Below are 23,153 nucleotides of genomic sequence, written 5' to 3' on the forward strand. Positions count from 1 at the left end.
ATAAACAATTAAACGGCAATCCATGATCAGGAATCTTTATAGATTTTGATGTTAATTTTTGAATGTAAAAACGAGAACTGGATAATAATGATTTATTCAGCATGGGATCAATCATTGGTGTCAATATTGAATTTGCCAATTCTTCGAGTGTTGAAATTTGTGATTCTACACGAAAATTGATATCCAAAATAACAGAATAAAAATAACATGAATAAACAATGCAGCTCAACATAAAGATACCGAATAATAATTTCTCAGCTAATTTCTTTGGTTTATTGACAATGGACATTCCTATTAGAATTCGACTGATGTTCAATGTTTGCCAAGTGTTTCTGTTAAATTTTAACACAATAGCTGTTATTTGAATTAAAACAATTGTTATCAGACTTGCAACCAGCATGTTAATAAATTCCTGAGAAAATAATACATTTCCTGTCACTTTTCGAATATTTGGAATCACTGCTTTTGTCATTATAAATGACATAATAATCATTGATGGATTATTTGCTTCATTATTTAATATTTTTACTTCCACTTGATTTAATATCATTTCTGCTCCCTCTTTAACGAAAGATTCTTTGTATGAATTAATATTCTTTAACGCAACAGGTCTAATAGAACAATTCATTGATTTTGAAAACAAGCTTAGGAATTTATTGGCCTCCTCATAAAAGCTTATAGTTAAAGTATTTTCCAAATTACTGTAAAGAAATTTCATTCGATAACCATGTAGATTTAATAATTTATTTGGAAACCATTTTGTTTGTGGTTTAATTTCTTGATAGTTGTACCTTCTTGCAAAAATATTTAATTCATACATTATGGGCACATCATTTGTTTCCCAAAAAAATGACGTTTGATTTTTTTCCAAATAATCTAGCAAAGTAATGTCTATTAATCTATTATGCCAAAAGGTAATTAGATAATTTTTGTAATCTTCTTCGAAAGTAGGCTTTCTTCGATCATAAAAAATTATCAAACACTTGGGATATGAATGACCCTGTGACAAATATCTAAGTTCATTCAATGCAATATTTAATTTATAATCATAAACATTAAGCATAAAAATGAACAATGTCGTTCTTCTTGGTTTTTGTGCCTTGAGTGGAAAGTATTTTTTTAAATCAACTTTATCTAATCCAACAGTTAATGATGGAAATTGTTCAGAAACATCTTGAATTAGTGAATTGATTTTTTTATTTGAATTCAATGATAATTGATCATCAATTATAAACATTACCTGATAAAATTTGGATTCTTCATTTAGATACTTTAGTAATCCTTGAGTATAATTGCTTCTAATTGTCACACCAAAATGAACTAATCCAGCAAATAGAAACCAGAAATTGTAAATCATTTTTTTTTTTTTTAATATAACAAAATAGGCGAATTTCTCTTTTTTGGTTTCACTTTTCTGTGAAATTTATGACTCACAGAAAGGTTGAATAACTAATGTGTTTGCTCATAGTTGACCAGATGTATTAGAGCTTGTAAATTATGTGAAAATCGATAGACACGTTGTATTTAGTATAATGTATTGTCGTAAAAAATTTTTATCGATGTGCAAAATTGGTTTTTAAAACTATATTGATGTTTTTTTTCCAATTATTTACACGTTCATTATTTATATATTAGATCCGTTATGTGACAATTTCAAATTGTGTCAAGTAACGCAGCGCCATCTGTACGTAATTATCCATCGGTCGATAATTCAGAAATCTAGCTAGGTAATTTTATTATTAAATTATAAATTAACAATGGGAAATATTTTGTCACCGCAAACAATTTTATTAAAAAATTAAATAAATTATGAGAGTTTGAAATTTATTTGTGAATTAAATTGTTGACTGAAACGATTACAACTGAAATGGGTAAAATAATAATATATCTAAATGAACTTTAGCTTAACATCTCTAAACGTGAATTGTTGAGCAAGGTCGCCTCTTTGGTTAGCCACGTACAATTAGCAATAGTCCGCAAAGTTTAGAGGAACTCGATTCGTATATATTCAGTTATTCAAACAAGCGAAAACCCCCGACTAGTTAAAACAAGACCTGAGAGAGTGAGTGAGTGAGTGAGATTTGAGTGATTGTGGAATAACTAACAATTCAATTTGATTGGCGTTAAAGTCACCGCACACTAGTCAACGTTCAACTGTAAATAGATTAAAGTAGAGGAAAAATTTATTTTTAAATTGTCAACAAATATAGTCATAAAAAATTCATAATTTTTTAAAATTATTTTCTTTGTTAATAAATCCATTTTAATTCCCAATAATTTTATTTTATTTTATTTTATTGTTTAGACTATAAGGAAAAAAAAAGTATTTTTATAGATTGACAGCGTCGATTTATAAAAGCTGTTCCAAATCTGATGACATAAAAATACATTTGTGAACTGCAAGTTTGCGGTGAAAGTCCAATCGGATTTAGACTATACATAGGACACAAGTAACAATTCCAATTCACAGTTTCCTTTCGATTGAACGCATAACTTTCGCATTTTATCTAAACCAAGTCACATGAAGAACTCCGATAGACTCATCATGTTAAATCGATGTCGATTTAAACAAGAACGATGATCAAAACTAACATTTCAACTAATCGTATTGACATTTCTTGCTAAAAAGTTTTTTTTTTGTGAAAACGATTGAACGCCCGTTTTTTTTTGACCTCAATCTTTGGTCGGAGAGAAAAAAAATATAAAAAAATATTTAAAAAATTTAAAAAAATAAAAAAATAATTAAAATATTAAAATATAATAGTAAAATATTACTGTTTGAATTAGTAATATTATTCTTTTTTTTATTACTAATTCTTAAAAAATATGTAAAATTTATTTAAAAAATATGTTATAAATATTTAAAAAATTTAAAAATCTCCCGCTAGGGGGAGAGGGTACATGTCTTGATTCACTAGTCTCATTAATAGGGTTCCCCCTTCGGGTATGGAACCCTAAAAATAAAAATATATATATTTAAAAATATAAAAAAATATTTTAAAAATATTACAAAATATTAAAAAACAAAAAAATATATATATAAATATATTAAAAATTATTAAAAAATAAAAAAATATAGGTATATAAAAACATTTAAAAAATATTAAAAAATATTAAAAAATATTTAAAAACTATTAAAAAATATTAAATAAATTCGTGTGGCCGCTAGGGGGAGGGGGTACATGCATTGCTTCACTAGTCTCATTAATAGGGTTCCCCCTTCGGGTACGGAACCCTAAAAATAAAAAAATATATATTTAAAAATATAAAAAAATATTTAAATAATATTACAAAATATTACAACATATTAAAAAATAAAAAAATATATATATAAAAATATATTAAAAAATATTTAAAAAATATGAAAAATTATTAAAAAAAAAAAAATATATATATATATAAAAACATTTAAAAAATATTAAAAAATATAATATAATAGTAAAATTTTACAGTTTGAATTAGTAATATTTTTTTCATCATTAAATTTTTTGTTTAAATTAAATTAAATTTCAAATAAAACAATTGTTATTGAACAATAATTCCGATGGGATAAAAAAGAATGCGTGGGCTAATTAAATTAGCATAGTTAGACTGCGCGGATATGTATACATATATTGGGGAATAATTTAATACCTCGAAGGCAATAAAGTTTGCAGCTTTTCATAATTTATTGCGAGCCCATTTTAACTTTACGTCCTCGCGGTAAGTAAATCGTGAATTAATTATGACCAACGTGAAAATTTATCTGATATATTTATATATATATATATGTAAACAGTTTATACAAATTTGCATGCAATTTTCAACCTTCTAAAATCAGTAACTGCAACGACTGCAACTATTCGTGACATCAACAACAACAAAAAATTCTATCTGTTTGTTCATGCTAAATTCCAGGAGCTGGAGATACAAACTTTAAATTTATGAGACAGGTTATAGAGGAATACTCTGAGCTTGCCGAAAAAAAAAAGACAAACAAAAAGAATCAAAGTTATGTTATGTGAAAGAAATTTACGCGCGTATAAATATTAATAAAATAACAGAAAGAAAGAGAGAGAGAGAGAGAGAGAGAGAGAGAGAGAGAGAGAGAGAGAGCAAAGAAAAATTTCTCAAAATATTTTTGTTATTTATTTTTTAATCGTTGTCTGACTAAAATTATTCTACTCTACTTGAATGTCTGACCAAAATTGACAATATCTACTTAAAATATAAATGTAAAATATTTTTTAATTTAATGATCTTTATTTTTTAATATCTGTCTCTACTTGATTGTCTGACTAAAACTGACAACATCTACTTAAAATAAATAATGATAATTTTACATTTTTTAACATGAATTTTTTTTTTCATTTCTGGTTTCAATTTGAATTTTATCTTCGTGGTCTGACCAAAATTGGTTTTTACTACTAAAAATTAATTTCTCAATTCTGTGTTTTTAAATTGTAACCATTCATTGAAATTGATTAAAATTTTATAATCCCTTTTTTCCAATTCAATGAAGGCTTTCTATATTATTTATTTATTATTCCAAAAAAAAAAAAAAAACAAATACTTCTCAGTAGTGAAACATTAATTTTGGTCAATGTCAAAAATTTCCTATTACATCTAAAGAAATTATATAAAAAAATGAATTGAATTAATTACTAGTGGTAAAATGTTATAGTCAGGCAATAGATATAAAATTTTTACGCTATCATGAAAATTTGGATATAAATTACAATAAAATTAATAGATATATATAATAAATAATAATAAAAATAAATTAATAAAATTCGAAATTTTTTTTATGAAAATATTTATGATAATTTATATTCTACTTTTCTTATCGCTTCCATTTGTTTTTGTCATCTAATCTTAATTTACTTTTCGTGACTGGACTAATAGAGTTTATAGAAATGCATAAAATCTTCTGAAAAAAAACAAAAAAAATAAGAAAAAATCCCACTGCTATCTTTAATGATGAATTTTTCAAATCGTTTCCCATGATATTTATAAGATGGGGTGAGAAAAAGAAAAGATAACGTGGCATAGATGAATCTTGTCATTTTAGGTCATTTATAATAAAAATTTTCCATTTTCAGACAACGTTGCATGGGAATAAAATATATATTTTTCAGTAACTTTTATTACTTCGGAAATTATATCGAATATCGTATAAAATTCTATATTAAATGGCTTGTAATTAATCTGATTAATTTTCAACCATTATGTTGGTTAATAACCGAAAATAAAATATTACACATATATGATAAAAATATGAGTTCTAAAACAAACATTTTTTTAAAATGAATTTCAACAAAACTTTTTATTAACTAGAAAAATTTTTTTGTAAATTTTATTTTTACAAATTTAATGAACTGAAAAAAAGAATTATTCGCGCATGTAAAAGAATTTTTTTTTTTAGATATTGAGCTATAGTTAAAAATAAATTATGAGAGAAAAAATTATAAAGAAAAATTTTAGCGTAAATGTATTTAATTAATTTAAGCAAAATTTTAAACATTTCTCATTAAAATTAATTATTTATTTATATAAAGTAATTTTAGAAAAAAAATTTTTGATTTGGAAAATCTTTCTAAATTCTTTATTTCTTTTCTAAATTTTCAGCAAAAAAATTATGTACAAATTAAATTGTTTTATAAAAGAGAAATTATTTTTTGATTTTATGATGAAAAGCAATTTCTCACAAAACAATAACTTTATATAAAAAAAAGAGTTCATTATCAGTAATTTTGAATCGGAAATAACGGTTTCAGTTTACACTTTGACCCAGTTGTGGATTCACACATATTCAAATTCAATGTAATCTTTATAGGTGTTTGTTTTCCAAAAAAAAGCAGATAAATTTCAAAATAAATGTATCATTGCTTTAATTTGTGGTTTATCACAAAAAAAAACCACAAATCATAAAAATTGTCAAAAAAAAATTTAAAACCTCAGGAAATTTTGTTTCTGTTTAGAAATATATAAAATCATGTAGGTACTACTAAATTTAAAAAAATTAATTATTAAAATTATTATTTTAAAGAATATTTTTTTGAATATAAATTTTTTCTCAATCAAATTAGAGATTTTTTTTCGAATTTTTCAAGTATAATTTCAATAAAATTTACTTTTTGTTATTACCTCCATCCTATCAATTTTATTTCATATTTTAAAATAATTTATTTAAAAACAAAGATGTTACATATATAAAAGCTAAAAAAATTAATTAATAGATTTAAAATTTAATTTTCGCTTCTATAATATTGCATATTTTGCATACAAACAAAAATATGAATTTTTATACCTTTTTTCTCTTCTAAAAAATCTAATGGATTAAAAATTAAATTTTTACAACATTTTTTCTTTTCTAAAAAATAAAATAAAAAAAATTAATTTTTTACATTTTTTCTCTTCTAAAAAAATGTAATAGATAAAAATTAAATATTTTAGTACAGGGATAGCAAAGAAAAAAAAAAAAAAAATATAGATTGAAATAAAAAAAAAATTGTCGAATTATATATTAATAAATTCCCTTCGAGAGGTATATAATAAAAAAAAAGAAAAGGCGCGTAGAAAACGTTACGTTGAAAGAAGCTTTTGTTTTTTCTTTCGCGCTTCGTTTTCCAGAGAGATATGTAAAGCCCGATCCATCGCGTGCTCGTTTTTCCAGCTGATTCACATTCGTCGTTTAGCCCCTCGTGCCATCTTTCTCGTTTCTCCCTCCCCGCTCTCTTTCTCTTTCTTTCTCACACACACACATTTTTCTCCTAGTCCTTCGTCTTTTTCTATTTTTTTTTATATATATGAGACAGGAACACAATCTGCAAGCTCTCGCGGTAGCCAGGTCGCGGAGATTAAAATATCGACTCGGTAACTACAATACGTGGGGGGCGCGTGACCCCAATGCTGTCCCGTTAAACTCTTTAGCGGACGTTAAAAAGAGAAGAAAAGACTATATATATATATATATATATATATAAGTAAAATGAAAGAATTTATTCTCAACAAAAAAATGGGCCAATTCTTATATAGAAAATTATCTTTTGGAATTTAAAAAAAAAAATTCACTCTTTTTTTTTTTTTTTTTATTATTTTCTCGTAGAAAAACAATTTTCTTATAAGAATGAAAAATCTTGTACGTTTATTTCATCGAGATTCTCGCATTTAGTTTTGAGTGTGCGAAACCTTTATTCGTCTTCGCATTGGTTCCACCATCAATTCCATCAATGAAAGAGGATTTCAAGTGTTGAAGACTTTTTAAAAAGAATCCGCTTCCCGTTTTTTTTGCCGTTATATAGATGGTGCTATACCATAAATTGAATTGGGGTTTCTGATAATAAAATTCATTTATATTACTCAACTTGTTTTATAGTAGTGAAATCCTTTTTACAAAAAAATGTCGATATTTTTTTTCTTTTAAATCGAAATATTTTGAGAAAAAAACAAAATAAAATTCGAAAATTAGTCAAAACTGTTTCCCTGATTAAAATATTTGACATTTTTAAATTTTGTGGGAAAAAATAATTGCAAATAATTAAGAAATTAATTTCTAGTAGTAAAATCTTGTTTTGATCAAAAAACAGTTGTAAATTAGGTAAAGAAATTCTCATTAAAATAAAAAAATGATAAAAAGAGTAAAAAATTTAAAACTACTCTCAATTATCTTAAATTGTAAATTTCATTTCAGTAGTAAAACCAAGGTTTGGTCAGACAAGTCATAAATTTCCAACTGTTATGAAAAACTAATAATAAATAAACGTAAAATTATTATTTTATATCATTATTATTACTTTCTATAAAAATAATTAATTTTCAGTAGTAAAAATCGTTTTTGGTCAGACATCAGGGAAAGAAATTATCGTTTAAAAAAAAATAGTGATAGAGAGTGAAAAATTCAAAACTATTCTTATTACCTTCAATTGTAAATTTAATTTTAATAGTAAAACCTAATTATGGTCAGACAATAGTAATAAATTTTAGACTTTAATAAAAAAACAAAAAAATAAATTATTATAAAATTAATATTTTTAATCATTATTATTGCTTTATATTATTTTCAGTAGTGAAAGTAATTTTTGGTCAGACAACAGATATTAAATTACAAAGAAATATTGAAGAAAAAAGAAAAATAAAAAAATCCAAAAAGATAGTAGAACATTTGAAACTAAAGTTATATAATTCATGATTTAGCAAACAACTTTCAGTAGTAAAACCCAGTTTTAGTCAGACAATATTAGAAAATTTTTAATATATTGAAAAATGGTTAAACAAAAACCTTAACAAAATTTTTCATCCAAATAGTAGAAAATATATAAACATCGTAAATACTTTAGAAATTAATTTTCAGTAGTAAAGTCTATTTTAGGTCAGACAAGAGTTATAAATGTTTTATCGTAAAGAAGAAATAGTAAAAAATCGTAAAAAAGTTTAATCAACTTTAATGTTTAATCCACCAATATTAATTGCCAGTTTCTTTAGTTGATTTTTAATTTTTTAAATATTCCATTTTGTTTTCTATTTGAAAATTTTTGTCTGACTAAAAATGAAATTTACTACTGAAATTCGAAATTTTCCGTTAAAATTGCGTTACTCTCCCATTCAAAAAAATCAGTAAAAGAAATTAGTAATAGTTAATTTTTGTATTTTTTTAAATATTCCACTTTATTTGTCCATATTTCTTTCGTCTCACTAAAAATGGAGTTTTCTACTGAAAATTCAGTTTTTTTTCATTAAAATAACGGTTTCCTTTAATAAATCAATTAAAAAAATTTTCCGAAAATAAATCAAATATATAATTATAAAATGCAATTTTGTGCCAATGGTCAATTTACGAATAAATACATAAATATATCAAGTACATTGTGAAATCATGTGCAATTCCCCTGAGAAATGTTAACGAGATTTGCGCGCACAATTATTAACGCGAGTCTGATCATATACGCATATATATATATAGAGTGCAAACGCAATTTACATCGAATCGTACACCAGACGATTCAAATCAATTGACATCGTGAAAATGAAATTGATACCACTTTTGGGATATATCGTTTCTGTGTTAAGGATGAGGAAATTTTTTTTTTTTTGTAAGTACACAGATACAGCGAGTAAATAGAATAATATCAATAATTAATGCCGGAAAAAAAAATTTCCCTGGAACAGCTATAAGTTTCACGAAAACAACGATATATGTTTCACTAAAACAGCGAAAGCTTTCTTTCTTCTATAGATAAACATGTAAAGATAGTTAGAAAATTTCGCGGGCAAATATTTGTAATAAATATTTGCCTCACGGCGATAAAAGTATATACCCCATGTCGATAAAATGTTACCGACCGCAAAGTATGTCGTAGTACCCGATCGCACCGCGAGAACTATACCGCTGAGCTCTCTCGCAAGCGTCCCTTGTGGTTCACGGAGTCAGTGAGTGGCATTTCCCTCACACTGGGGCATTTTCCCAAGTTCTGTGGAGCATTACTCCGACGTATCGTATGAGAGTATTTCTCTCGTCTCAACGAGGTATTAACCGTTGAAGACACAAAGCAGCATTACTGCATTTTCACGTTCCCGTTTTGTATACGTAACCCCTGGCGCAGTTGTTCGTCGTCGCTTCCGTTCCTCCGGCGTAGGGAACTTAACGTAACGTAGAGTAATGTAATCCATATTTTTTGATCGTTTTGTATATAAATTGTTCTCATCGTATATTCTTATTGTAAAATCATTTACGTCGTACTTTTATTGTAATCGCGTTGTTAGTATGTAATTTTTAGGTTATGTCGTCTCTTTTTTTGTTAATAAACGTTATTTTTCAAATTGTGTCTGTAATTTTAATGTAATATCGTTGCTTAAAAAAGAACCCTGCTCTCTTAATTTGAATCAGTGAAATTTCACTGGTGAAATAGCTAGAAGTCGGTTACTGAATCATTTAGTGAAATTTTCACTGAAAATCAGTCATATATCACTGATTTCCAGTGAAAATTTCACTAAATGAATCAGTCAATCAGTATGATCGGTAATGGGTAAAACAGATTGACTGATTCATTTAGTAAAATTTTCACTGGAAATCAGTTATATATGACTGATTTTCAGTGAACATTTCACTAAATGATTCAGTAACCGACTTCTAGCTATTTCACCAGTGAAATTTCACTTATTCAAATTAAGAGAGTGATCCGGCGAGCTAATCCAACACTTATTTTATCATTACATTCATTACAAACATACCCTAATAACACAAGATATCTTGGGATATATTGATAATATCCCGCAGATATCCTAGGGATGTCCTATGGATTTCAAAAGGATCTCTTAAGGATATCCAAAAATCGGCGGTTTGGATATCCTTTGGATATTCCATGGATATCTCAGGATATCCACAGGATATCTTCTGGATATCTCTATAGACTTTCATAAATGTCCTCCAGATTTCCCATAGATATCGTCAGGATATCCCACAAATATTTTCAGGATATTCTCAGTATATCTTCTGGATGGCAAGAAGATATTCTCAGGATACTGTTTTTAAAGTCATTATGAGACTACGAGTGAGAATATTCTGTGAATTAAATTTTATATAAATAAAATAAAATGCAACTTGTTTTTCGAGAAAGTTGTTTAATTTGAAAAATTATTAACTAATTTTTTTCTTATTCGTGATTCATTCCTTTATTCATATGCTTAATATTGTCAGAAAATAAATTGGCTTTAAACAATATAAATTCTTCCCCACAAATAACGAATACCTATTCTGCCGTGCTGATGAAGAAAGTCGGTAATCGACATTTTTATCGAAAATGAGTTTTTTATATCACTGGATTCGTTATGAAAAAAGGAATCTAGCTGTAGTAATATTTTTTATTAATGTTAATTAATTAGTGTTTAATTAGTGTTTAATTACAGTGATTTCGCGAAATCATTTTGACAGAGTCCGTACTTGCAAGCAAAAATAGTCGGTAAGTGCTATTACTGCTCGAAAATGATGACGTATTTACGAACTTTACTGGAAGCAGAGTCCGCAAGAGCAAGTACTGCCAGTAAATGTGGTCTGACTTGACTAGAAATACTGATGCCATGGGCCGTAAGAGCCAGTACGGACTCTTTGCGTCAAGTATTTCTGGCGATAAAGGACCAACTTTCCTGATGGAAAAAGTCCGTACTTGCATTTCTACAAATAACATTACATTAACTTAAGTAATTTAATTATTTATTATTAATCTAAAATAAATAAACATTTAAATGAAAATACTAATTTTAATTAATTTAATAATAATAATAATAATAATAATAATAATAATTTTTAATTAATTTAATTTAAATAATATTTTAATAACAATAATTAAACAATAATATTATTATTAATATTATTAAACAATAATTTAATAATAAATAATTAATTCAATAACATTAACAACTATAAACAACCATTATTAAAATAAAAAATCAACATCATTTAAAATAATTTAATAAATTCAATAAAATGACTGATAATAATATATTTGTTTATAATTAAATATTATATTTCAGTGACAATTGAATTTTATTTTGTCTAATATTTTCTGAATTTCTTTCAGTTCAATAAATTAATAATAATTAAGAAATTAAAGAAAAACTATTATTAATTTATTTGTAAATTATTATTTATTACACTTCTATACTTTTTTAAATAACAACAAACATAAATTGTAAAAAATATAAAAGCCTAATACTTTTTTCCATAGTAAAAAGACAGAATATACGTACGCAAGTACGTATGCAAGTACGGCTGCAAGTACGGACTCTATGGTCGTGACATCATCGAGCCATAGGAGCACTTACGGACTCTGTGGCAGTATTTTCAGGATTTCAAAATTAATTTTTGGCAGTAATCGACATTTTGTTTATAAAAAATGAAAATTTTGAAATTTTTTTTGCGCCATTAAATAGAGCATGCTAAAATTAGTTAAGTACCGTTGTAATTATTTTAATAACTTTTATATATTAATTATGCTAGTTAAAAACGCGTTTCTTTAAATATCTCGAAAACACTCTAAATGCAAGTACGGACTTTCTTCATCAGCACGGCAGTATTAATATTAGTTATACTATTATTATTAATTATTAATTATATTAATTATTATTTAAAAACTTTGAAAAATTCGTTTCAAATCTTCATTTAAAATAAATTAGAAGCTCATAAAATTTTTGTTTTTATTATATTATTATTCATTATATGAGTCGCCGGAAAGTAAAACCACACATAAAATTCTGACTCCAATTGCATTAACATGGCCGTCAGAATTTTATGTGTGGTTTTACTTTCCGGCGACTCATATTAGCTTAACAATTTTAACCTTTAAAAATATATGTTGAGATATTAAATATCCCGTGAATATCCTAAGAATATCCCACGGACATCCTGAGGATATCCCATGGATATCCTGCGATATAATATCCAATAGATATTTTGTGGATGTCTTAGGGATATCCTATGGATGTCCTGTTGATGTCCCACAGACCGGCGGTTTGGATATCCCAAGATATCCTGGGGACCATTCTAGGATATCGACCATTGATATGGATATCCTATGGATATCCTATGGATATCCTAGGGATATCCTTTTGTTATGAGGGTATCGCTGTTCCAGATAAACATTTTTTTACAGACACAAGGATAAAATCGGTCAATTTGACTTTAAAACTTATCCGCTTTTTTTTCTCCTCAAGATTTTCTTCTATTTCTCTTTTAAAATATACTCTCCTTCACTTGATACAATGGTCTCTGAAGATCAAGTAGCCAATTTATTCCTTGCTCACAACTTTGTGTGAGAGAGATTTGTACCTTGAATTCGTACTTCTGTCCAGTCAATTTCACTAGAGACTCTCGAAGGCTAAAGTCACTTCCTGTTTCTGACTATTTTTTTTTCTTTTTTTTTTCTTTTTTTTTATTGCAAACAGAAAGAAACGAACGTCGTCCGGCTGGCGAGACGGAAATAGAAAGCTGAAAATCCACATCCGCTCAAGGTTGAAACTCCGAGATATACTTTTCTAGTTTTCTTCATGCGAGGCAAATAAATTTTTCAAGATTGAAATTGCAATATTCCATGCGCGGAATTTGTAGGCTCTATACGTATATTGTGTATAATGAGATTATAATCAATCTGTTGATTATTTTGGAATAATTGCCATATTCCGGTGATTATTGAGATAATAATAAATATGTGTGTGTGTGTGTGTGTGAACTATTCAGCTCTACTTCCTGATTCTAAAAGGGGAAAAGTCATTGTTCTGTGAATCTGACATTAGTTGGAATTTTCCCGTGTACCATGAATGAAAAATAAATAAACTTCTGACTGATAAGCTTTCACATCATTCTTGAGATATGACAAAAATTGTCAGATGAGAATAGAGTGAAGTATTTTTTTTTCTTTTTATTAATATACAGCCTTTAAATTTTAATTAGAATTCGTTTACTATTTCAAATTCGTGGAAATATTTACTAATTTTTTTAATAAAATATTACTTTTTGATTTAGTAACATTTTTTTTTTTACTAAAATTTTAGTGAAAAATGACTAAAAATTAATAGATATTGTCACTAATTTAAATTACCAAAGGAATACTCATTAAATAAAATTCAGAGAGTAATGTTAATTAAATATATTTTCATTTAAAAAAAAATTAGTTAAGTGTAGAAGAAATTTTTTTTAAATTCTTCTTTACTTATTTAAAAATAAACAGAATAAAATGCAAACAATTTTTGACTAATATTAAAAATTTTTTAAATTCAATACATTTACTTTACCAAACAACTTTGAAGAAAATTATATTATATAACTGAACACAGTTTCTTAGTGAGTCTTGAATTTATATATCAAAGTGAACATTTAACTATCAAACTTTTGCGAAAGATGATTTAACTTTAGAGAAATCAATTTTATAGTAGGTGAAAATTAATTTCAAAATTCTGAAATTCTGAAAATTATGTGTGAATATAAAAACCTTTTAACTTGAATTAATTTACTTCTATGTACTATAAAAAAGAAGAGATTTTTTGTGACTTTAGTTTTCCCTTTCGATAAAATTACGTCGATATCTCTGTTGCGTTATATATATGGAATAGTAAAGCTTGAACGGAATTTAACTTGCAAAAAAGGCAATCCCTTTAAAATCTAATCCTAAGAGGATTCGTTTCCGTGTATGTTTGAAAAAATTCAAAAGAAAATATAAAACTAAATAAAAAGAAAGTTATAAAAGAAAAAAAAACTATTTTTATTTTAACTTTTTTAATTTATTTCTTGATAATTTTAATCATTAACTGCTCTAGTTATTTTCTTTCTGATACGTTTCTATATAACTTGTTTGACCAAAAATTAGTTTTTACTACTGAAAATTAATTTTCCAAATAAAGGGGGAAAAAAATTTAAACAATATTAAGGACAATTGAAAATTTTCTACTATCCATTAATTTTATTGTTTAATATATCGAAATTTTCATGACAGTTTAAAAAATTTATATCCATCGTCTGACCAAAACTGGATATTACTACTGATTATTATCTACTAAATCATTATTATTAAAAAGAACAATTTTCGATCTTCTTTCTATATTTAAAATTCTATTTTTTTCTAAATTTTCATTTTAATACGATTACTTTTTCAATTTTGTCTGACAAAAACTGTTTTTACTACTGAAATTAAATGAATTAATTAATTACTTAATTAAATTAAAATTAAAATTAAAATTAAAATTAAAATTAAAATTAAAATTAAAATTAAAATTAAAATTAAAATTAAAATTAAAATTAAAATTAAAATTAAAATTAAAATTAAAATTAAAATTAAAATTAAAATTTAAATTAATTTAATTAATTAATTAATTGTTAGATAATTTTTAATTTTTGTAATATAAATTTTACTTCATATTTTTTTTAAATTGAAAAAATAAATAAACAAATACAATTTTTCTAAATAAAGAGAATATAAATAAATAATTTTAAATTTAATAAAATAAAATTTTAACAAAGATTTTTTTTTTTTTGAAAAAATCATTATATTTACACATGAAAATACGAAGTTTGTCACGCAACTATATGAGTGCGTCACGAATTACATGCGAAATATGCATATTAGAGGCGGTACAAGATTAAGTTATAGTAATTGTCAGTAGTAAAGTGTCAGGAGTTGAAACGACAAATCGAATAATTTCTCCCTGAGATCCGACTAATCGTATGCAAGCCAGCGTTGCATAATACCACACAACGAAGATCGGAGTTGCTGAAAGTCAAGTGTTCATTACTATGCAAGCCAATACTCGTACATATAACCCTTCTGACAACTTCTAATCGTTTCCAAAAGTTAGTCAAACTTTCAAAATCCCTATTAAATCCCCTAAAAAGATTATTTATTTAATTATATTGCTTACCCTCCAAATACCCCCCCCCTCTCTATATATATATATATATATATATATATATATAGATGTTTGAGTTAATGTTTGGCCAATTTCTGGAATTTAAAACTATTACTAATATTTTATTATTTATTTCTTTAAATGTTATTTACAATTTTTATTAACAATAATTTTTATTATTTTTAATTTTTAAAACAAAATTTTTCTAATTATTTACATTTTCCAGCTAAAATTTGACCTACGTTTAAGGTTATGTTCGTTTTTTGGTCATTTTCCTTCAAAGTTGGACCTAAATTTTGAGATTATGTTTGTTTCTTTGTCTTTTTGCTCCAAATTTTGGCAGAAATTTTGAGATATGTTTGTTTCTCGGTTCGTTTCCCGCCAAAATAACTTAACCTTAAAATTTAGTTCAATTTTGGCGGAAAATCCACCTCCCCTTCAACGTATAGAAGGGGGGGGGGACTTGCGACTATATTCACAGTCTTGAAACGAACATAACCTTTAAATTCAGGTCATTTTTGGCGGGAAATCCACCTCCACTTGCGGCTATATTGAAAGTCTTGAAATGAACATAATCTCAAAATTTATGTGATTTTTGGCGGGAAATACGGAAAAAGATGAGGGAAGGAGGAAGGACTTTCTGCTCTATTCAGAGTCTTGAAACAAACATAACCTCAAAATTTAGGTCACTTTTGGCGGGAAATACGTTGAGGGGAGGACTTTTGGCTCTATTCAGTTTTGAAACGAATATAACCTCAAAATTTATGTCATTTTTGGCGTTAGAGGGGGGACTTGCGGCTATATTTAGAGGCTTGAAACGAACATAACTTTAAAATTTAGGTGATTTTTGGTGGGAAATACGGAGAGTGGCGAAGGGAGGGAGGAGGACATGCGGCCCTATTCAGATTCTTGAAACGAACATAACCTTAAAATTTAGGTCATTTTTTGCGAGGGAGGGGAGAGGAGAGGGAGGAGAAGGAGAGGGGACTTGCGGCTATATTCATATGGGTCATTCCATATCAAGTGTAGTGTACTATCCATGTTAAAAACATGGGTTGGCTAACCCTTACCTAACCATGACAAAAACATGGGTTAGGTACACTTGACATGGAATGACCCATCCTTGTCAAAATTTCTGAAACAGCGGCGGCTGCGGCGAAATCTTTTTATAATATAAAAAGATATATATGTATATATATATATTTAGAATTGACAAAAAACACATTTTTTTATTAATATTTTATAAATATTTTATTTAATTATTTATTTACATTAAACGAGTTACAAAGAGAAAAAGAAGAAAAAAAAATTAATAATTTTTTATACTTTATTAATCTAGAAAGTCCCCTTAAGAAAATATCAATTTATTAAATCCACGATTTATATATTTCATAAAATGTCCAATATTTGGTTTAGAAAACCAATTAATAAGAGAGCATGTAATACCAAATACTATAAAATAGAAACATTTTTTTTTCTCTTTTTCAAAATTTCAACAGAATCAACAATATTTAATGAAATGAGTTTTTTAATTAAAAAGAAAAATCCTTGATTGAAAGTTGAAAAAAAAATTGTGTCCTTGGTAAATTTTTGAAAAAAAAATTTTTCAATAGGTAAAGAGATTCCCCTGGTTGGAATTGTGAGACGATTAATTGCTCCCTTCACACAGCACTTTACATTAAAATCTCAGCTTGAATAATTACAAAGATTATTCGACGCGATCAGATTGCAGTCGATCCATTTAGAGTAGAGCCCCTCACCCACACACCCCCCCCCCCAAACCACCGAAGCAATTTAGAGAAATTTCATGACATGTTTTGCTTTTAACTTGAAAATTCCATTTGTATTCGTGTTTCAGGTGTTTGACAAACACAATAGAGGGTACATCACAGCATCTGATCTCCGAGCCGTTTTACAATGTTTAGGCGAGGATCTTTCCGAAGAAGAAAGTCAGTAAATATTTCATATTTTAATCTAAAAATAATTACATATATTTTTTCTATATATATTTTTATTTTTTTTTATTTTTATTTACTTTTATTTATACATATATTTTCAAGGTACTTTTTTTATATATTTTTATATATTAATTAATTTATTTGTTTTGTTTATTTAGATTTTATAAGTATTAGAATTAAACAACATTTTTCTTTAACATAAAAACTTCTTGTCTGACAAAAAAACGGTTTTTACGGTTTATTTTTCAATTAGGCAAATGTAGATTTTATATTTACTTGGAATTTATTTCAAATTTTTCATACCAAATCGTAAAATTTATGATTATTGTCTGACCATAGCTGGGTTTTACTACTCATCGCCCACTTTAATTGTTTAACATGTTTTTATTTTATTATCCATTAAAAATGATTTCAGCTTTTTTTACATCCTATTTCACTATATATAATGAAAACTTTCTAACATTGTCTGACCAAAATTGGGTTTTACTACTTGAAAATTATTTGTTAAAGTAATTAATCATTATACAGTGAATTTTAAATCATTTTCTATCAATTTTTTTTTACAAATTAATACAACCGAATTCTGTTTATTTTGTCTGACTAAAATAATTTTTTCTACTTACAAATAAATATTTTAATTGACATAGATTTTAAAAAAAAAATTTATTATTGAAAATAATTTTTTTACATAATTTTCCATATACTTTGAACTTTCTAACGCTGTCTGACCAAAAAAGGATGTTTCACTATTGAATTTTATTTATATTAATTTAATTATTATAACAATAATGATTGAAATTCTTCATTCCTTCTATTAAATTTTATTTTTACTTTATTTCGAATGTATTTTTTATTTTATTTTTTTTTTATTTATATATTCATGTATAAAATCGTAAAAAAAATCGATCACTACTTATGCGGTGTACCATAGTATTCAGATATAAGGGACGTTTAGCGAGAGTCGATAATTTACAACGGAAACGGGGTCGCGACACCAAATGTTCCACAGATGCTTTACATCCGGCTTACTTTTTGACCCAATACTCTTTCAATGCGAAACCTTCGCTCATATGCAACGACGACAAAAATTTATTAGACTTTCATAATATAATCATTTTATTTCACAATGAAAAATTTTCGTTCTATCAATTTTAAAAATTACATCTTAATATAAAAATTTGCCACTCAATTTTGGGAAAAAATAATATTAATTATTATTATAATAATAATAACATAATATATTAGTAATATTATTATTATTATTATTATTATTATTATTATTATTATTATTATTATTATTATTATTATTATTATTAGTTAATAAAAATTAATATTCAAAAATTTGAAGATAGAGAAAAAAAATTTTTTTTTTCAAAATATAATTTGGAAATTAGGTTTAAATAAAATATAAGATTTTTAACAAAAAAAAGAAAAAATAGACAGACGCATATTATTCCAGTTGAGAAAGGTACTCAACATGGCTTAATGTCGTTTCTTTGAACTTCTGATATCAAAGTTTCAGGACTACTAGTTGATCCTTAAAAAAGAAAAAAAGAAAAAAAGTTACTAACTCGTGGTCTTTAAGCCTGCTGTCAGCACGAGCACGTATCGCGAAGCTTTCTTTGAAAAACTTTAGATATACTGAGTTTGCATTTTTAACCTTGTTCTTCAGACTGATCTTACCTTAACACTTTCAAAAGCACTTTCTACTTAACGTCTGACAATTCGTTTTAACAAAAGCAAAAGAGCTTCCATTTAATGCAATCACTACAGTTTCTTCCCCCCCAAAAAAAGGAAAAAAAAAACAAACTTCACCGAAAAAATATTTATTTCCATTTTAACATTTGCTAATTTTCATAAAAGTTTTATTACTTAGAAAAGAAACCATTTTTATTCAGTTTTTAAATGATCTATTTTATTTTCTTTTTAAATTAATTAAACATTTTTAAATTAGTTTTTTTAATAATAAATTAATTAATAAATAATAATTTAAATTCATTTATTTTTGTTTAAACTAGATAATAATGAATTAAAAATTTTTTTATGTAAAAATTTTCAAATTTATAGTAAATTAATTATACTAATTTATTTTTAATGAATTTAAATAGGATTGGGGTAAATGGGGACAGGGGGTAAATGGGGACAAGAGGTTTTAAAGCTTAATTTACAGTTTTAAAATGAAGTTCAAAAGTTATCGCTCAATGCATAAAAACTTAAAAATCAAAGTCAAACTGTTTCAATATTTTGTCTCGCATTTGAAAAAAAACAGACTTAAAAATAATACCAAATTTTTTTCTTATTTCTTATGACTCCTATAACAGAAATTCACTTGAATTTTTTATCTTTGTCAATTTGGTTAATAATGACAAGCTGTCCCCATTTACTCTGAGTTTTCAAATTTTTGGGATAAATGGGGACAGCTTGTCATTATTAACCAAATTAACAAAAATCAAAAATTCAAGTGAATTTATGTTATGGGAGTCACATAAGGAATAAGAAAAAAATTTGGTATGATTTTTAAGTCTGTTTTTTTTTCAAATGCGAGACAAATAACTGAAATAAAAAAAAAAATTTTTAAATTAATTGGTTCAACTATTATACAAATTTTTTTTAAATTTTTTCATCCCTTAATACAGTAATATACATTAGGAAACTTTTTTCTTAAAACATTTTTAGAAACTATGCTGTCCCCATTTACCCCAAATTTTATGAAATTTTCTAAATTTTGGGGTAAATGGTGACAGTCAGTTTCATGCGTTTAAAGCTTATCTAAATTTTGTTCTGCTGCATAAAATTAATCCTGGGAACGTAAATAACAACTTAAAAAAATATAAACCCGCAAATATTATACCATTTAAATGAAAAAAATTACGTTATTTGTGAAAAATAACGATTTTGTCCCCATTTACCCCAACTGACCCTAGTTCTATTGATATAATTTGTCAAAAAATTAATTTTTTAAAAATAAATTATCATGTGATATAATTTTTATTTATTTTATTCAAATAAAATTATATTTAAATTTAAATAGGTAGTTCTAATTGATTTTGTCGAAAAATTAATTTAAAAAAATAAATAAATTACCCTTGTGAATTAATTTTTTATTTATTGCTGCAGTAAATTGATAAAATTTTAAAGATTTTATTCACACAGAAAAAAGAGAGATAGAGAAACAGAGAATCTTTTATTAATTTAAATTCATTTACTTTTGTTAAAGCTAGGCAATATAATGAATTATTTGAAATTTAAAAAGTTCTATTGACAGTTTGCAATGCCTTTAACAAGATAGGAGAACTCGTACACTTTTTTTTTTTTTTTTTTTTTCTCTTGCACAAAATCTTTTGTGACTATATGGACACACATTTTTATGAAATTCTTCTGCACAAGTAAATTAATTAAACGCGAATAAAATAAACAGTAAAAAAAACTAAATTCTCTTTTCATAGGCAAAAAAAAAAAGAAAAAATAATAATTTAATTAAATTTTATTTCTAAATAAAATTTTGATTTATTAAAAAATTTTTTATGAAAACTGCTAATTAGAAAATAGTAATAAATATCGATGAAAAAGAAAATTACAATCATTTTATCTTAGTTTGGCATTTTCGTTAAAAGAAAACTCTTTTTTTTTCTCTTTCTCCCCACAAAGTAGTATATCAGGATGCACCATGCGTCACATTCATTTTGTACCACGTGGCAATAAATTTCTCGCTGAGAAATAATTGAGAACACATCGTGGTTTTTTTTTAACAATCTTATATATATATAGGTAGCCGTTTAGAGTTCGTAAGACGCGAAGCACTTCCTAGAAGGATGTTCGTGATTGGAATTAATCAGGATTAAGGAGAATAGGGTTGAAGACAAGAGGGGAAGGGGTAGGGGAGAAACTGCATTCAGAACTAACCTTAACAGTCACTAAGTTCTATCATCGAAAATTCGTTAAGTCAATCGAAAGAAAGTCTTTCAAATACTTTCTGATTAAGGGTTTTGACCAACTGCGTTTCGTGCATTTTAAAAAGAGAAAAGAAGAAATGAGAGTGAGAGAAACTCGAAAATTTCCATAATTTAATTACTTTTGCACCGAATTCAAACTGAAAGTGATAATTGCAATTAAGTGTATACACCGGAAATTTGTAGGGAAAAATATAGAAATATCATTTTTTTTCTGTATTATATCTTAAATTCAATTTTTAATATATCCAAGTTTATTTTGTTAGGGATTTTTGTGATTCGATTAAATAATCTATTTAGCAAAATATATATTTTAATATAATAAACTAATAAAACGCTAAACAAAAATTTTATGTATAATAAAATAAAATTATAAACTTTAAATTAAAAACTAATTTTCTGTACAGGAAAAAACTAATTTTTTTTTAAATTTTATTTCATAACATTAGAAATTTTGAAAATTCTATTAAATAATTTATTTAACAATATATTTTCTAAAAAAAAAATTATACATTTTTTTTCATTGCAAGAAACTAAAATTATAAACTTAGTTTCAATTTTTTATAGTGGAAAAACTTTCTTTTTATTTTTCTTTTTTTTCTTTTCTTTTTTGTGCTATAAAATATAATATAAATTAGGTATTAATTAAAATCTGTATTATGCTTTGTTTTAGCATTGTACATGTTTTGTATTTTTAAATTATATGCTAATTTTACAACTCTTTTCAGTCGAAGACATGATAAAAGAGGTAGACGTTGATGGCGACGGTCGTATCGACTTTTACGGTAAGAAATTTTTATCCCTCTTCTCGTCTGTTTTTTTTTATACTCGCGTATCGGTATATATATAATTTTAAAAATAAAAGATAAAAAAATTCACCCCATTTACTTATATGAAATAAGAAAATTTTATTTTTGAAAAAAGAAAATTTCTTAAAGAAATTTTTAAAAAAATGAAAAAATTTTTTTTTTTAATTTCTTTTTTCAAAAATAAAAATTTTCTTTAAGGTCAATAAAAGAATGCAAATAACCTTGACACAAAAGAGTCTTTCTTTTTCTTTATCTTCTTTTTTTTGGGAAACAAATTTTGAAATGTCAAAATATGGTATTTAGTGTCACATTGTTCATTCAGAAAAAAAAATGATCATGAAAACAAAATCAAGAGTGCATATCGTTTTCTCTTTCGAATGGTAATTGTGAAAGATAACCTTGTCTGTGAAGAGCCTTGGCATCTTCAATAAAAGGAACATTTTTCTTCAAGGGCGCCTTTAAACGAGACAGAGAGAGAGAGAGAGAGAGAGAGAGAGAGAGAGAAGAGAGAGGGAGAGAAAAAAGATAGGCAATAGAACGAGGACATTTACCTCGCATCTTAGACCTCTACTTTAGGGGTAGATTAGAATACACTTTGGATTCTATAGAAATTTTCTTCGTCAAGTATTTCACATTGACCTTCATAGTTTCGATTTTTTTTTTCTTTTACTAAATGTCTGACCATGAAAGTCTTCTACTATTGATTCTTGATTTTTTCCACAACTATTATAATATTCTTTTCACGTAAAAACAAAACAGACAATTTTTACTTCATGTCTGACTAGACATTTGTTATACTACTTAAAAAATAAAAAAGAAACAATTTTGAATTAATGTCTGACTAAAAATTGGTTTTACTATTTAAAAACAAATAAAAATTGGCATTTTTAGAATTTTTAACTACAAACAATATAAAAATTTAATAAACTTTAAAAAATTAGAAACAATTTTCAATTGCTGTCCGACTAAACATTGATTTTACTACTTAAAAACAACGAAATTTCCTTTTTTGAAATTTCTATCACAAAAAGTTAATACAACATAATAAACTTTTTAAAAAACAG

At 25.6% G+C, this 23,153-nt stretch overlaps 1 protein-coding gene across 3 annotated transcripts in view; it reads left to right on the forward strand.

The window, feature by feature from the left end:
• The window catches only part of LOC127288015 (uncharacterized), a 95,550-nt gene that overhangs the window by 68,751 nt on the left and 3,646 nt on the right, over positions 1-23,153 (forward strand). For 2 of the 3 annotated variants that reach the window (XM_051315200.1, XM_051315198.1), the window contains exons 5-6: positions 17,231-17,321; positions 22,009-22,065. In XM_051315200.1, coding sequence (XP_051171157.1) covers positions 17,231-17,321; positions 22,009-22,065 — 148 coding nt within the window. Of the gene's footprint in view, positions 1-17,230; positions 17,326-22,008; positions 22,066-23,153 lie in introns of all 3 variants that reach the window. The other variant, XM_051315201.1, reaches the window with a different exon arrangement.

The sequence above is a fragment of the Leptopilina boulardi genome, unplaced genomic scaffold, assembly GCF_019393585.1.
Source record: "Leptopilina boulardi isolate dan_hultmark-lab unplaced genomic scaffold, ZJU_Lbou_2.1 LbouV2_38, whole genome shotgun sequence".
Lineage (NCBI taxonomy): Eukaryota > Metazoa > Arthropoda > Insecta > Hymenoptera > Figitidae > Leptopilina > Leptopilina boulardi.